This window comes from Tamandua tetradactyla, chromosome 10 (genome assembly GCF_023851605.1).
Source record: "Tamandua tetradactyla isolate mTamTet1 chromosome 10, mTamTet1.pri, whole genome shotgun sequence".
NCBI classification, from domain to species: domain Eukaryota; kingdom Metazoa; phylum Chordata; class Mammalia; order Pilosa; family Myrmecophagidae; genus Tamandua; species Tamandua tetradactyla.
This window is the reverse complement of record NC_135336.1, coordinates 46,853,741-46,871,611: the sequence shown is the minus strand read 5'-3', so window position 1 is coordinate 46,871,611 and position 17,871 is coordinate 46,853,741. Positions and strand designations below refer to the sequence as shown.

The 17,871-nt window shown below is 35.8% G+C and overlaps 1 protein-coding gene across 32 annotated transcripts in view; it reads right to left on the bottom strand.

Moving 5' to 3' along the window:
• The window catches only part of ABI3BP (ABI family member 3 binding protein), a 245,285-nt gene that overhangs the window by 83,965 nt on the left and 143,449 nt on the right, over positions 1–17,871 (bottom strand). For 14 of the 32 annotated variants that reach the window (XM_077118544.1, XM_077118546.1, XM_077118548.1 and 11 more), the window contains 12 exons: positions 15,749–15,823; positions 14,545–14,619; positions 13,918–13,992; positions 12,962–13,036; positions 11,969–12,040; positions 11,013–11,087; positions 5,156–5,239; positions 4,596–4,643; positions 3,457–3,519; positions 3,267–3,341; positions 1,318–1,377; positions 457–546 (listed from right to left, as the gene is read on the bottom strand). In XM_077118544.1, coding sequence (XP_076974659.1) covers positions 457–546; positions 1,318–1,377; positions 3,267–3,341; positions 3,457–3,519; positions 4,596–4,643; positions 5,156–5,239; positions 11,013–11,087; positions 11,969–12,040; positions 12,962–13,036; positions 13,918–13,992; positions 14,545–14,619; positions 15,749–15,823 — 867 coding nt within the window. The remainder of the gene's footprint in view (positions 1–456; positions 547–1,317; positions 1,378–3,266; positions 3,342–3,456; positions 3,520–4,595; positions 4,644–5,155; positions 5,240–11,012; positions 11,088–11,968; positions 12,041–12,961; positions 13,037–13,917; positions 13,993–14,544; positions 14,620–15,748; positions 15,824–17,871) is intronic. The other 18 variants (XM_077118569.1, XM_077118571.1, XM_077118574.1 and 15 more) reach the window with 8 other exon arrangements.

Sequence of the window (17,871 nt, the reverse complement as noted above, 5' to 3'; positions counted from 1 at the left end):
TTAACTACATGCATAACAGTAACACCCAATGAATATGTTGCTTTTGCCCCAATTCCTTGATATCTATTTACAAAGTTTCACACAAAGAAAAGCTTCCTCCTTCTACTAAGCTATGTCATCTTTACTTCTAAAATACTCTTCACATATGCTAATGCAACCACCTTACGAATATGCAACCTAAATATGCCAGCTAGATACTTAACTAGATAAGTTTAATTGAATCAGATGGTTAGAAAGTAAATAAAAATGCACAGGTACCAAGGAGGTCCTCACACTGGCAGCATGAAGAAGTCAGCAGCCACACAGCTATCAGTCACGACACCTGTTAGAACAGCGGTTTTCCTTGACTTGGAGCACCACTTTTAACAGGCAGAGGGGTTATCAAGTGGCAAGTTAAACTGCCACCCCAGTATCACATCCAGCGATGTCCCAAGAGACCAGGAGCTACATATTTACCTAGTTCAGTCTGAGGTGCCTTGGGGCTCGTTGTGATTTTAGGTTTGGGACGTGGGCGGCGTGTTCGTTTTCGCTGTGCTGTTTTTGGAGCTGATGAGAGAAAACTGGTTATTGCAGTCTGATGGCTCCAAGAACTAAAGAAAGGATGATTTACACATGGATCTAGATTTTCCAAAGCTTTGCTACATTTTCCCAGTGTTGAGAAATTTCCTTAATTTGGAATTTTTTTCTGATCATCAATATTCAACTCTTATTTTTTTGTTATCTGTTGCCATTATTTTTTAAAATCCAAAAACTTTATTATTAGCTGCTGACATTAGATTTTTAATGAGGGCCCTGACCCAAGGGAAGACAGAAGCACAGCATGGCCAGGTGTTATGAGAGAGAGACCCGGGCTCACCTACTTTTGGGAGATTGTACATCGAAACTACTTGGCTTAGACATATGTTCCATTAAACATTATTAGAATAAAAACATTTCATTTCCTGAAATGTCAGTAGATTGTACAAATTCTCTATATAGTCTAGAACAACAGAAAGCAAATTGCCCAGCAAACTATAATTGATGGTTGTGGGGAAGACACTCTCAAATAAATTTAAAATTCAGCTTTTACCTAGAACACTGAGCAGAATGACAGGCTGCTGGAAAACATTATTAAAGCTGGATTGTGTGGGTGATCAATGCCCCCCATGAGTGTACACAGGCTTGTTTTAAGCATCTTTAATACATTCAAGATGAAGATATAATTGAAAATGAAATGAAAATCTTAATGAAAGAGAAAAATCTTCAACCAAGATGGTGATGGAATAGATTGGACAATGAGCAGAGAAAGCACTTTCTTGAGACATAAAAGGTTATTACCTAATGTTGTTCCTGGAGCCTCAGTTCTCAGAGCCAAAGGTTCAAAGTCTGTGGCAGGAACTGACCAAAAGCAAAACAATTAAAAATGGAGATATAAAAAATATAGGAAAAGTAAGAAAATTATCTTGAAAGGGAATCTTCTTGACCCTGTAATATTTCAAAAGCAGTTCTGACTTCTAGGAAAATAAATATTTTTTCTCTGATTATCTGGCCATACTCCGTATCAATTTATCTTACAAAACAGTTACGCTTCTTGTATTTTGTTTTGCATCTTTATGAGACCAATGAAAAGTTTTTTCTTGATATTCAATTACTTTATTCTAAACTATATTAGAAACTTAGCTACAAAAAAATATTTTGCTCATCAAATATGTAATTTTAAATCATTCTGAAAATTATTACTAAAGCTTCTGTTGATATTTGAAAGACTCCTACGCTCCTTTAAATTAGGATCTCCATTTCTTTTTCATTAAACCCAAATGATTAAATGTAACATTATAACTCCATTTCAGGGCGGGCCACAGTGGTTCAGCAGGCAAGAATGCTTGCCTGCCATGCCAGAGGACCCGGGTTCCATTCCTGGTGCCTGCCCATGTAAAAAAAAGAAAGCTTCATTTCATTACTAAAAAACCCTTAAGCATTCATATGGAGATTGATTGTCCTGATGGTACAAGACATGACAACAGAAATTCAGTTTAAATCACATCGAAGAGCACCTGATTCGATGGAGAGCAGGGCATGCGGAAGAGTTAGAGGAAACCAGGACCAGGGTCACAAGGATGAAAACAATATTCATAGCTGATTGCTTTCAAGCCACAAACGGGAAACCCTGTTTTATTCAAAATTCAGCCTCTTCAGTTGCATGTGAATAGGACAGAATCAAGGAAGAAAGGGTTTTTTTTTCTGAGAAAGAGAATTATATACTGACTCAAGTTCTTTAAGCCTAAGGAAGACAGGCACTAACAGCCTTTCTCCTTGCTTCCCTTCCATACCCTTCAATTAGACACACACCAAAACAGAGATAACACAGAGCTCCTGTGTGAAGGATGGAAAAGGAGCCTGTGTCTCAAAAGTATCCAGAACTGCACATCATAATGTCTCTGAAGGTGATCAAAGAGAAACATCTGTAAGCTAAGCAGCAGATGTTAAGAATGCCTAATGGAAGGTTAGATTGGCCCCCCCATTGAAAATAGTAAACTACTTTTAGAAAGAATAATAATAATAAAAAAGGTGATAACTGTGCATACAAGAGGGGCTAGCTCAGAGAATTATCAAGCAAGAAGGATAAAGACATCATTACATATTGTTATTGAGGGGACCCAGTCTCAAATGTACCTGGTTCAAGGACTACATCATAAAAAAAGAAAACAGATATAGGTAATGAAAGAAAGGATGTCTAAACTTTAGGTACACATTGATGTTTAATTCAGAGGATACAGAGCAAGGTTTTCCCTAAGCTGATATAAATTGCCTTCTCCATAGGCTTATTTATTATGAGATGCTCTTAGGAAATTAGAATTTTATACTGATTAGAATTGGAGGAAAAAATTTCAATCACAAACAGCTGAATTTTCAGAAATAACTGTTACACAAATGTCTTCATATTTGGTAGGAAATCACCCAGTTAATAATAGCTCTTTAAAATGTTCCAAACATAAGAAATCAGGTTTTGAGTTGTTATAAACTCAAATTTGGAAAACAAGACCTAAAAATACTTTTAAAAAAACAGAGAGTATAAGCAATCAGATGTAAAATTAACTTATTTCTCACACATTGATTTGTTCATGTAGCACTGAAAACATCCCTAGAAAATAATGAATAAAATCATAGCATCACTAGAAAATAATGAATAAAATCTGTTTTATATGATATGAAAGATTATAAACACTTTCAGCAACATTTCCAAAGAAAAGTGCTTCTTAAGGTAAAGCACTGGAAATTGTGTTTACCGGATATAGTTGGTATCATAGCTGGTTTTGCTGTGATTTGGGGTTTAGGAAGTAATTCCTTTGGTGGTTTTGAATCTGAAGAAAAAGGGTGCTATAATTAGTGCCATAGCAGAACTGTGAATGTGAAGATTAAAGTTACTTACAGATGGCTCTCCTATTTATAGATCAAGGCATTGAAAGTAGTGATTACCAGGCTGGGTTTGAGGCACATCTGGTTTACGTGTGGCTTTAGGTCTTTTAGATGGTTTTGAAGCTAAAGAGAAAAGGTATTAAAGATGAGCTTAACAGTCAGGGCTGCGGCCACCAAAATGAAAGATGAACATGCTTGAGTAAAGGTTCTACATATCCAATGAATATATAACAAAATTAATTCCTGGGGTAAGCAAGGGGTGGGGAAGGTGTCCATTCTAACGGCATACTTACATCTTTCGTTTTTCCCTAAAGGAAAAATCTTCAGGTTTCTTTAACAACTATGAGAAATATCTTAAGACTTTTTTCTATATATATAATTCCAAAAAGGATAAGTATAAAAGCCCTATTTCTTTGGTTCATAGGTTTCCTTCAGAATAAAACAGTAAAGTAGCAATTTCAAGCTTGTTTAGTAAGATATGGAAAATGTATCCATAAATGCTTAAAATTACCAATGAGAAATATTGTTACATGGCTACCATTTTCTGGAATTTCCTGAGGTGAACCAGCAATAGATATATTGTGAATGCCAAAATATTATCAAGAAATAATTGTAACTGAACAGCATTAGTACTAAAAGCAATAAAACCAGCTTGAGACTTTTAGCTGCTAAGTTAAAAGACCATAACTTATTTTGTATAAGACCTTGGACCAAGAACAGTGTGTGTGCTTTTAGTTACCCAAATACATTCCAAACAACCTTCAAAGAAACAGAAAATGAAGAGCCTATTATTTCATGCAACTTTTTAAAAGGGAGAAAGTCTTATAAGCGGGGTGTATAAAGCAATGAACTGATAATCATGACCCTGGAATAAAAGCTTTCCATGTGTTCAGTCCAGGATAAGCACAGAAGTTGCTGTATGAGAAAGAGTAGATGGTTTTCTCAACACAAGGACGCATGTCAGGGGAGGAGAGGGTCAGTGAAGAACCAGGAAGTTGTGTTCAGGACTCTGAGCATAGCAGAATTCTTCTAGAAGAGCTCTCCTATGTCCAGCTCTTCAGACGCAGGGAATAAGCATGAGGGGCAGCATGGAATGAAATTGTGATGGGGTGGCAGAACTGCAGCCAGGCCTGAGGTGAATAGTAGGAAAAGCAAAAGTGACAACTCATGAAGCAATTGGAGGGGGTAGGATGGATTACCAATCGTGGGTACCAAGAGCTCCGGCTTTACTGTAGCAGGTTCCAGAGCTATAAGTGGCAAAAAAAAAAAAAAAAAAAAACACAAACAAAAATACTAATTATATCAAGGAGCAGCATCTTGAGGGAGGAAACATTACTCTTAAAAAGTTAGGATGCTTTAACCCTTTTACTCAATTATCTAACGCAGAGTCACTTTGGGAGATCCCCTAGGTCAGTTTCCCCAGATTTTCCTCTTATTGAATGTTATTTGCCCTTTTCTCCTTTTCTCCTTTTCCCCACTTACCACTTCCCCCCTCCCTAATTAGTCTCCTATAACCCACCTTCCATGAATATGTATAATATATAGGATTTCAGGGTACTGTATTTTAATAATCTATTTTCATAGGCTGGCTTACTACTGTGTGCATTTAGTAACCACAAATAAAAATATGAATATTGAGAACTAGTACAAATGCTCAAATATGCAAATAAAATATACTGGTACCTACAGCCAGCCTTCCAATCAGAAGCTACCATACTATGCTGTCTATGTTAACTGGAACCCTGAACACCAGATTTACCAGGGCTGGACTTGGGCCCTTCAGGACTGGGTGTGGTTTTAGGGCGGGGACGACGACGACCTGGTCGTTTGGTCTTCTTTGGAGCTGAAGAAAGAAAATAGCTAATTGTTGCAGGAGTGGTGGCTTTGCAGATAGACAATTCCACATATGTCTTATAAGCACATTTAAGCCCTTTTATTGAGTGTGGATACATTCTTTTGTTTTGCAACTTTCTATCATCATTCACCCAATCAAATGAGGTCTTGACATTTTGGGGGGGGGGGTCAAAGATTTGTAGAGTCATTGTTCGAGAGATCCCTCTGTACTTCCACTTTAAGATGAAAAACACAAAACCCTGTACAGGTTAGAAAAGACAGCCACAGAAATTTTTGAAGATGCACAAGAAAGATTACTTTTAAGAAGGCATTACAGATGAGAATCAAAATTTTATTTGGAAGGGGAAAGTTTCACTTAACATTTTAAAAAACATCCAAAAGACCAACAAACAATATGTGCAAAAAGTCTTTGAATCCAGTGATAGAATTTCAGGGGGTGACTTTTTTTGTTTTTAACGAAATATAGCTTATAGAATGATAGGATTTAAATTTTTCCCCTGGAAGCTAGAACAGAATTTGCGGGGGGGAAAAAAAGTGTACACTAACGTATTAACCCATTATTGCGAGGTTAACAATAAAAGATCTCATTTGAAAGATAGCTTGGTAATTGATTGAGGAACTTCTGAAAAGGACTTCTGCCTTCAAATTCAAAGCAGTGAATGGACTATCTTGAGAAAATTCCATGTAGAGGCTGGATGATACCCTGACAGGGAGATAGGGAGAATTCTGATTATAGGGTGGGATTTGATCTACTAGTTATTCTCTTTAATGTCCTCTTTTCTGAGACACCAACAGTCAGGAAAAAAAGAAACAGAGATAATCCACTCAAATCTGTATCATCTAATGTGATTGTTGAAGGTTTGGTTTCCAGTGTTCCAGGTCCCAACACTGCATGAAAAATCATCAAGGAGAAATCAAAACCCAAGGGAAAAATTGTGAACACTATTTGAATATGAAAAATGCTTAGTATTGGATTACTAACTTTTACAAATATATATGGTACAATTTTAACCCACATAGGAAATGCCCTCTTCATTTAAATAGGTTCCTTTGTTTTCAGATAAAAATGAAGAAAACTGTAGCCAGTTGTTTGGAAAGAGAAATGGAAAAAAAGGCACGACTCTTATTTGGAAAATGTGAATGTAATAAAGTTACCAGAAGTTCACGTTCCAAAGGAAAATGTGGGTAATTGGTTAGGATGGCACCAGACACAACACATTTTCTTACACTCTTGAAAAAAAAAAACTATAAAGATTAGGGTTGGTCTTCTTTTTCTCTCTTTGAATATTTCCGAGTGACACATCGGGTTATGTGAGATTCGGAAATCCATAGTGCTTTCCAAGAAAATCTGCATATGTCAATTTTGAAAGTAGGGAAAATACCTCCAAAAGTGAATATATTATAGGTAAGCATGGTCCTCCACAGGAATATCCAGATTAGAACAAGCTCAGCACCTATTCTTCACATGAAAGAAGGGACAATAAATAAATGTGTCAAATCAAAATGATGTTTGAAGACCAAAAGGGAGTATAGCTTTGGTGGGTCTCTCAGAGCCTCTGCTTAGTCAAGCACTTAGGTGAAGAACACGACTTCAGGGGAATAAAAGAAGCAGCTGAAGAAGCAAGATCTGAAGGGCAAATGAGAAATATCCAAAACACGAGTCACAGCTAAGGACAAAATCGAGCATGGAGGATGTTAAAAAAGAGAATTCATCTTCACTCACTAAATGAAACTTGTTAACTATTGTTGACTGTGACAATGGTAGAATCTGAGGTTCCAGGACTACAATAAAAGCAAATACTGTCAAAGGCCACGCTGAAGAGCACCATCTAGAATAGAAATTAAATTTCCTTTCCCATAAAGAGGGTACTGTCATTGGAGAATAATCAGGTCCTATCTGCTTATAAAAGTGAAGCTCAGTCACCCCACATTCTCTCCACAAATCATTAAAAAAAGGTAAATGGGGAGAATTAGAAATTGTAGTATTGATTTTTAACTATTACCCAACTAGCCAATATTATGAAGATTGCTCCCTAGTGACTGAGGAAATTAAAGGGATTTCAGAGCAGCCTCTCTGAGGGTCCTGCCTCCTGCCATTTTGTTTTTGTGCAAGACAGTCTGGTATATCCAAGGAAGCAGGAAGAGGCAGCACCCATCAGATCTGGTACAGTTTCCATGCTCTGTTCATGGTCTGCAGTCTGTTTTACCATGAAAGATGGGAATTGAACTTACAGTCCAAAAGAGTACACAAGAGTTCATATGGTGTTCACCATATTTACTAGTTGGGGAACAATTCAGTTTATATATAAAATTTAGTCCATTTTCATTAATAAATCAATCAAAGTCAAAAAGAAATCTTGATTTTCATGGAATGCTGACCAAAACAAATTAAAAAATTGTTTAAATAATCTAATAGATAACACAACACTCCAATATTCATTCAAACTGGCAGTACATAAATTGTATGTCTTGCTGACTGGAATACGGTTACAATACCTGTTTGGGATTTTTTTAAACTAAGAACATCTAATATGTTTCTTGTTATTCTATGGAACAAAAATATTTTAAAGAGCTCACTGACCATCTTGACAGAGCTTAAATCACTTTGTTGCTTTTGCATTTCTGATGTTGCATTTAGCAGGAGTTAACTCTGACATTTCTGGACTATGGGATGTGGCATGTTGTGGGGAAGCAAGTAGTGAATCTTTAGCAACAGAAAAATAAAATAAAACCACAACAACAAAATACATATAGATTAATCTCATCCCTTCCCACTTAGAGGCAGCATCCTGCTCTAGCATGTCTGTGGCAATAAAAAATACTTGTGTGAGGATAAGAAGAGTAAAAATTAGATGTGAAAGAGCTAAGCTAAAAGGAGGTGATTAAGAAAAAAAGAGATAGATTTCTCATTTCTCAAGAACTCATCCAGAAATAGATTACAATAGATGAGTGAGAAAGTAATCGTGATTTATCAGTCTGAAGTGCATATAGTAAATAAAAATTCTGCTTCTGATTCTGTTTGTAAAAGGAAAAATAAATACTAATACATGTCAATATAATAACTAATAAGAAGGCATCCACACCTGGAAAAAGCAAAGAACAGTGTTCTTTCGATATTTCAAGGTTGTATTTCTACACAGTTGCCTTCTGAAAGTGTGAACAAGTAAATAAGATTTGCCACATATAACATCACTTAGACTTCACAAAGACTAGAGAATGCTATATTTTATATTTATAATGAAAAGCTTGCAACTGAGAGTGAGACCAAATAGGGATGGAACTCTTCCATTAAGCTTCAAGTTCAGCTGCACCTAAAAATACTAAAGTCAGTGATCGTACTAAAAATATATACATCTTCCGACAATATTTTCTCCATCTGACATTCTTAGAGTATTACAGATAAAGGCATAAAATTTACTATAAAGGTTGAGTAGCCACTCACCTCAACACAAAGCAAAGAAAAATACAAACTCACTCATGGATCTGTGGCTAGTAATGAGTACCACTCACAATTCTACCCACCATCTAAAATAACTATGAAAAATATAGACCTGTAATTGGGGGTCCCTACTGTTTTTCTGTCCATTAAAAGATCATAGAATCAAATGTTACTACAACCAAATAAACCACTACTTCATTACAACTTAATAAAGATTACACCATAAAAGAAGTAATTGTTACTAGGATGAGGTAGACAAGTTGGGGCATGGTAGAGTGCTGCGGTTTTTGAGTAAAATACTGGATTCTCCCTACAAAACAAACCCTAACCAACGTGGATTTTTTACTTGTTATGTTAACCACAAAGGAAAACCTAAGGAGAATTAGCCCACACGGAAAGTGAGATGGAGAAATAGGAGAGTGTGAGGAGAGGGCAAGGAAAAGCAGTGAATTATCGAAATCCAAAAGCTTTTGCTGGTTTATTTGCTCTTCTGAACCTTGGCTGGAAGCCGGAATCTTCAGCAGCGCAATAAAGATGGCCTGCCCTGAAAAATGACTTTTTTTTTAAAAGCTAAAATGAAAGCAGTGGCTTGCAGAAATCCAGTCTTTTACCCTGGGTTGCCTCTGGCTATTCAAGTTCAACGGGTGTTGGTATAAGGTTAGATGTATTTTCTGAAGTGGCTATACTTGCTGTTGCAGGAAACAAGTGGATGTCTTTTGGTGATTAGAAGATAGAAATCAAGGGAATATAAACTCATTAGTTTCCAAAAAAGTTTTCACATTTAAAAAGAAATGCCAAATTAAGAAGTTTTTTTTTACCCAAACACCTTAGACTCCTAAGAACATGCCCTCCTACACTTATTTTATTAATGACATTTTCTCTCTGCAAAATTTTAAAGAAACTGCTGAAATTAATAATGTTGCTTCTCATATATAAACCATAAGCAAGGTTTTGGGTAAAGTTTTGTCGTCTTCAAATTTCGCCTTGTAATAACAAATAATTTTGGAGAAATACTTACTTAAATTTGGTGACTTAAACATATGGAAATAAATCTTGACCTGTTTGGTAACAGCTCTTTCTTCAAAACACAGCATTACTGTAATAGTTACTACTACAGTAACTATAATAGTAATAATAGTTACTATTACTATTATTCTAAAGCCCTCTGAGCATGATTTTTGAAATAAATGTACAGGAAACATTTTTTCCACATGGCTAACTATCAGAGTTTAGATTAAAACTTCTACGGCTCTTCAGTTTAAAAGCTATGCTGTCTTCCCTGAATAACTTGTGCAAATGCGAGCTTTTCATTCCATTTCTCTGACTTGGAGACCTCACCTATAGCCCCGGTATCAGCTGTTCTCTTTGCCTAACCCCTAATTTCCTTCAGTCTGACACACCTGGAAAACCCACTGCCTCTTCAAAAGGAGCAGTGAGAATTCGTCTTCTGAGCAATTACAGTTTTTTCTTCCTTATTCACTTAATTGCAAAAATCTAATCATGCCCATTGAAGTAGCAAATCTCTTGCTTTAATACCCCTACTTTGTAAACATGCCATCAACAGAAATGCAAGCTCAAACTCTGAAAAATACCATAGCGATAAATACAAATTCAAGATAAAGACTTGAAATATACATGATAATGACAACGCTGTAGTGGCAAAATTCCCCATATCCAAACTTAAAAGTCAACATTTAGAAAGGATGCGGAATAGATAGAAAACATGAAGATTTACTTAGATATTTGTTATGAGTTAGAGAATAATCCCTCTCTGCCCTCTCTGCCAAAGAGCCTTCTTTTCCTTAACAAAACACAATGAACATCTCCTGAGAAACAGAAATCTACATTTAGAAAGTGCCTCAATTTAGGAAAATTCTGGAGCATCAGGAAAATACAACCCTTTCTAGTCTCGCAGCTTGAAAACTGAGAAGCCCCAAACAAGCAGAGTTCTTAGAGGATGAAACTACTTCTCCCCTTTCCAGCTGAAAGACTCTTGTGTATTGTGACCAGAATTCCAGTCAACTTTGATACTGGAAACTATTTCGTAGTGCTAGACAAAGGAGTTCTCATTCACATCATTACCATTTCTATGTTTCTTCTGTGATGGACAGGAACATAATGATCCATCACACAGCTCAGAGCTACGCCATGATGATATCAGAGGGGCTGGGTATGATTAGATCATTTCATGGTGTGCTTGCACTTTCCATGGAAAAATGTATTAAATACCAAAATACATTCAGAGTCCTTGCTCCATACAGTCTTACAAAATAATTTTCAACCCCAGTTTTGGAATATTGAAAACAAACATAAGGGTAATTACCAGGTTTGGTGTGTGTCACTTCTGGACTGACAGAGATTGTAGGTGTCAAAGAAATAAACTGGGTTTTACTGGGAGCTGGAAAAATAAAGAAACAAAATAATCAACAAATCGATATTTAGCCATTTCAGTGATTCTTGGTGGTTTTGCCTTAAAAGTACCAAAGGATAACCAAAAAATAAACTATATCTTAAGTGGAATTAGCCATCATCTTGGAAGATTTGGAAATACTCCATTAAGAGATACTCCAGTAAATACTTCATTAAGTATTTCATGCTCCATTTAGAAAGCAGTATTTAGTTTAGAACAGTGATAAGTTTTCATATGGTTTGATAAATCATTTCAAGAGAATATTTAACCTTCATAGAAGATAAATACAAATAAAGTATTGTAACTAATTTATTACAATACACAAAATATAGATAGAGTTTAATCCATGACTTTAAAAAAATACTTCATTTGCACCAGTAGTTAATATTTCTCAGCAACATCAAAGTCCTTAAGCACTGGGGAAAAAAACATGTTGAAAATTAGTATCTACTGATACGTATAGTATTATCATTTGAAGCATAAAAAAATTTTAATACTACTATATTAGAAAAACATTTTTTTCAAATGAAATATAAAGTTAAACTTGACGGCCTTACTCAAACACTAGAGAACTATATGCAAGACCCCAACTTCAAATGCAACTGGCTAGAAGACAAGGAAGCAGTGGTGGGTGAACAGCTTTCTAAAAGACACACGACAAGGTCTAAAAGGTGAGTTCAGATCTCCTGACTATAGGGCCATTACTCACAGCCACAATAGCCATGGAGTTGGTACATGCTATGAGATATTCCATATTGTTCAAATGAGCCATTTAGAATAGTTAGTTGAGCTATTACATAAAAGCTGGGGTGCTGAATTTTCCATGATAAAATGAAGTAACACATCTACTAAGGATATATCATTATTACCCAGTGTGGTCCATGTAGGTTCAGGGCTTTTAGAAACTTTAGATGGAGTTGTTCCAGGACTTCTGGTTCTTGCTGATGATGAAAAGGAGAAAAATGTTAAAATACCCTAGAAATAATAAAAAGCTATCCTCCAAAGAGGAACAGAATGGACTCTTTAAAATCCTGCAATCTTCAGTAGTCAAAGTTTACAGAGTATCCAATGGGTAAGAATTTTGGGAAAGAATTTTTAAACTCAATCATAATATTATAAATCATATAAAAGTTAGCTTATTCCATGATGGAGTAAGAAAAACCAGTTTGTTGAGCATGACTTTGAGAATACTATTTGACAATGAAGGTTATCACCTCCGCATTGATAAGCTGCCTCTACCACCCAAACTGTGCCGTATAATATGTTGCCCCCCTCTGCTTTTTCCTTTGTTCAAATCTTACATATTTTTTGAGGCCGGCATCCCTCAGCTCTCACTTTCTTTCTCTGAACTTCCACACAAGAATTAGAGTCATACAACTAGGTCATATAGTCTTATATTGCTCTCTCATTGTTTACTCTGTCTTATCGTCTCAGGATTATAAGCAATTTGAAAGCAGAAGCCATGTCCTCACCAGCTGAGTCTTAGCTTGGTGCCTGGGGCAAAAACTGAAAACATTATAGGCACCAAAATCCCAGAAATATTAGCTAAATAAATACTTACAAAATAAATGCATGCCAGGAAAATGACATACATTTTACTCACTAATGCTGATACAGGATAATGTTTCTAGCTTTATACCAAGATTCACATGCAAGAACATCTCCTGTATAATTTTCAAGAATATCTCATCAGGCATTTAAGATTTTTATTTTGCATTATTAAATATTTACCTTTAGGTAATTTCAAGTTTTATAATGAAACTTTAACCTACAGAAACATACAATTTATTTTTATGATAAGGAGATAAAGACTGTCTATTTCACATTAAATATCCTGAAAGGATAAAGAGGCATTTATTTACCAGGTTTGGTTTTTGGTGGTTTGGGCCTGAAGCGTCGTTTAGGTGTAGAAGGAACCGGTGTGGTTTGCTGTGCAGCTGAAAGAAGAACATTTAACATACCTTTGACAAATACTATTTCTCAGCAGCCAATCAGGTTGTAACTGCAAACTTGTAAACTTCTGGAATGCAAGAACTGCTTTATGTTTTCTGTATTGCTAGAATGCCCAGCGCTGTGTGAGTGCACACTAAGTACTCAATAAACACGACTGGGCCAAAACAAGCTAGAGTTCTACATGAGGACTGAAGTACATTGTTTAATTAAATATACTGGAAAGTGGGCACCCTTGAGGCATTTGAGGACACATGGTACAATTATTAATTAAAAGGATACTTTATTGAATAGCAGGGGAGAAGTTGACATAAAATATTTGGGATTTAGAGAACGGAAAGTTCAGAAAGAGCTTCTTTAATTCTGTAGTCGATTAATTTCCTCACCATAAATTAATGAACTTTATTATTCCAATGATTTTTTTATTATAAAATATAGATTTTTGTTACCTCTCCTTTACCCATCTTTCTTCCTGGTGTGCAGGATTGCAGAGCCAACTTGGTTTTTTTTTCACAGTTACACTACTTTGGGGGAAATACTCTGACCAAGCATTATCTAAATGTGCTAAATAGAAAAGAATATATATGTATATATAATTCTCATCTATTGTTCTGCAGTTATCTTCTCCTTGCCAAAGTTGGAAGGAGTAAAAGAAGGAAATACTTATTCGAAACATATAGATATTAAAATTACAGAAATTATTTGAGGATTATCATACAGCTAAGCATGAATCATTACCTGGTCCTTTGAAGAATTTCATGGTAGGGAATAATGAAAATATTCTTTAAAGGTCAACATGACTAATTTTTTTTTTTTTTTGATATTTTATCCATTCTTTCAAAGCACCTACATAAACGTCATTAGTTACCAGGTGTTGTTGGTTGCATTTCAGGACTGGTAAAGATTTCTGGTTTTTGAGGAAGAAATGGTGTTTCACTTGGAGCTGAAAGTACAAACACCCCATCCCACAAAATAGTCCCAGTTAAAATGAGGTATTTTAAGAATTTTAACATGCTATTGATGGTACATAGCACATGCTACAGGTATATGATGAAGGATGAAAAAACGCATGTAGTCTTGAAGCTAGTGAATGAAATGATGAATTAAAAGGAGGGAAAGGTCAGAATGGTAATCATTCAGTAGCTGACTCCAGGCAGGCTCAACGCACGGATGGGAAATGATACAGGCCACAGACACACAGGATGGGTTGAGGCACATGATGATGTCCATGCAGTTTTCAAAGCTTTTCACCTCTTTAAGGATGGGAAAAATAACATTTATTTACCCTCCCCCCAAAAACAGCAAGAAAAAGAAAGAGAGCCAAAAATGGAATATAAAAAGATGCCGGCACTACAGGAAAAAATATATATTGAGCAATAGGAAAGAGATAAACGATCAGATGTGATGGAATGAAATGGTCACTTAAAAGAAAGGCATTCACATGGATTTTCTTTTAATGGAAAACAAAGTGCAATTTTTCTGTTCAAAACATTACCCAGTGTTGCCCTTGGCTGTTCAAGAGTTCTAGAAGATTTAGGTGGGACAGAATCCAGAATAGAATCACTTGTTGCTGTTGGAATAAATGTTAACATTTATAAAAGCAGAAGGCCCCAGGAATAAAACACAAATTTATGAGTAATAAATTATATCTCAACTGGGGGAAAATATCAAGAACAGTTGAGACATGGCTGACCAAAATTTTTAAACTAGTGATTCATTAGAAGTTGAGGAGGAGCTCAGTTTTTAGAAACATACATGCTTCAGATATTAGAAACCATGACAAAACAATGTTTCATACATTCAAATTGTTTTAAATGGTTTTCCTCCCTCCTGCTTCATAATTGCTAACAGGATTCACAATAAGAATTCTATTTCATTTTTTTTGCTTATACTTCTCCTTAAAATTATTTGCTTTTATTTATCATGACCAATGATGCTAAGATAAAGCTATCCATATTTACGATAGGCAGAGACAGTTTTAATTCATTTTGAATCTCCCACAGTACCTAGTATAATAGATGCTTAATAAGCACTTGCTGACAAGAAGTGTTTAACTGGGTTAAACCCACTATGGTTGGGTCAGTAAGTGAATGCCATTTAGACCCAACTGAACATGCGTGGACAAATGAATGATAAGACTATTCTAGAGCAGAGTTCGTTAACCCCTGCAGTATCAACACTATTTTTGGCCAGATAATTCTTTGTCGTAGGGGACCATTCTGGGCATTGTAGAATGTTTGGAAACATCCCTGGCCTCTATCCACCAGATATTAGTAGCATCTCACCCTAGCCTGACAATCAAAAATATCTTCAGACATTGTCAAATGTCCCCGGCTGGAGAGAGGAACGGAATCTCTCCCATTTGAGAATCACTGCTCTGGAGCAAACCCCCAAGACTGCAAAGTCTTTATAAAAGGATGATCCTGAATGATAGGGAGGTAGATCATTATTTTGTTTGTCTCAGTGACAACAAAATCTATCTGCATCTCTCACATGGTACCAAATGTATTCATTGATGTATGTAAAGAAATATTTGGTCAGTGGGAGGAGTGAGTAGGAGAATTCCTTCCTGGCATAGAGATCTATTCCTCCCCTGAGGAGCCCTACAGAGTGCACTTTTGCTCTCTGCAAAGAGACTGTGAGACTCAGAAATGCCAGAACACCTGGGATCCAAAGACAGATTGAGAGGTCAGATATACCTGTGTGGGGCTCTGCTATCTCAGGCTCATCTGATGTTGTAGGGCTTGAGAAAACAGATGGTATATCATGAGTTGCTAAAAAGAGAAATAAAACAAAAAGACAAGGCATTACTTTTGAAAGATTTCATGACATATTTTCATGATGGCTGAAGAAAGCCAGCTTTGTGTAGGTGCTAGAAGATTTGGGCTGTAGGCTCCAGCCTTGCCACTGATGTGTAAACAATCACCAAGACTTGCTTTTGGTCCTTCTTGCCTTAAACTAAAGGCTTTTATAAAGAAAGCCCTGACACCGGCCTCTGAGGCAATGGGAACACAGTGCTATATATTTATAATGAAGTAGTGCCAGCTCTAAATCAAAGAACTTCAAAGAGTATAAACATAAATGAAGTCAGATGGCAGTTTGGAGAGAGATTTCTGAAGGAAAAAAGGAGACAGTAATAACATTGAGGCCATTTGCACAAAGTCTACCGAGGGTTATTTCTGCCTAGTGAAAGTTATTATTATATCTTGTCTTTGAACAGCACTCTTTCATATATAAGCTTATTTAACCCTCTTAACATCCTGAGAAAGAGGTGAGACAGACATTATCCCCATTTTGTAGATAATGGGATGGTCTCTCCATTCTCTAGATAATGAAATTGAGGTTTGCAGAGGTGAAGACATTTGTCAGCAAACACTGGGATCATCTAATTTATATTATATTCCATTCCATGAAAGGCCAAAAACAGCAGAGCTAACATCACGACTCGACTTCCCTACCATACCTCCTACCATTATAACTAGATGCAGCTTTACTTCTACATTCCTCCATGGAGCCCTGGGCTTGCTTTATTCTTATTTAAACATGAATTTTAAATTGCATATGAAATAAAGTAGGATGAATTTCAAAATAAAGGTTAAGTGAATTTGACACGTGGATAATTTTCATGTTCATAGAAGAGTTGAACCTGCAGATAAAAACAGGATCAACATTAAAATGGCCTTTTCTCTGCACATAGGAACGGCCTCTCTGGTTATGAAAGAGTAGAGAAAGCATGAACTGTGCTGAAGTAGATTGCCCATTTGAAGTGGCTATATGGAAATAAAATAATTTATTATTTTGAACAATGGCTAGTTGAAGCTGTAATAAAGATACTATCAGACCATGTGACACATTCTTACATGCAGGGAGAGCAGTTTATATTGTATCACATACTAAATAGGCAGAAAGTATATATATATATATATATATATTTTTTTTTTTTTTAACATGGGCAGGCACCGGGAATCGAACCCGGGTCCTCTGGCATGGCAGGCAAGCATCCTTGCCTGCTGAGCCACCGTGGCCCGCCCCAGAAATTATATTTTAATTTGTGAAGGTGAAAACACTGCATTGCAAAATCTTCAAAAATATAAGGACTATTGTAAACACATAAAATATTCAAATACTCTGAGAATAGATCCTTTAAAAAACTTTGTGATGTAAAGATTTCTTTAGCCTACCTGCAATTTTAAACGTTCATACAAGAATGATTCATTCTTTAAATGACAAAAATTTCTGATCTTAAGCTTGGTGTAAACCAAGTTCAAGTCATGGACTTAGAAAATTATGATATATCTACTAATAGATAAATTAGAATAACTTTACCAATTTATACTTAAGCCTTTCCTACTAGATAAGAAATAAGGACTAGCTTGACTTTTATCTTGTTGCTTTTGAAAATTGTCACTACTGTCTTTATCTAAACACTCAAATTTCCCTTCCATCCAGTGACATTTGACCAACTTCCTTTTATTCTGAATTTTTTGTTCCAAGAGATATTTATCCTTTCTATTTATTTTCCATATTTACAATTCTCTTCTATTCTGAAAGTTCCAAGCCAGACTGTCATCTTCCCTCAAGTTATTCCCAGAAAGTACTTCCTCCATCCATCATCTTCTGGTAATTGTGGCTAATGTCTAGAAATTCCCAGTTGTCAGAGACCTTTTACTTTCAAACATTTCCTCAAACAAATTTCATATTAAAATAACACTTTTGCCTGCAGACTTAGTCCTTGATATTTCAATTTCTGGAATGTGTAAGAATTGAGCAATAAGAAAAAGTTTTAAAAATATTCAAGTACTATCCCCTAAAAGTTTTATGA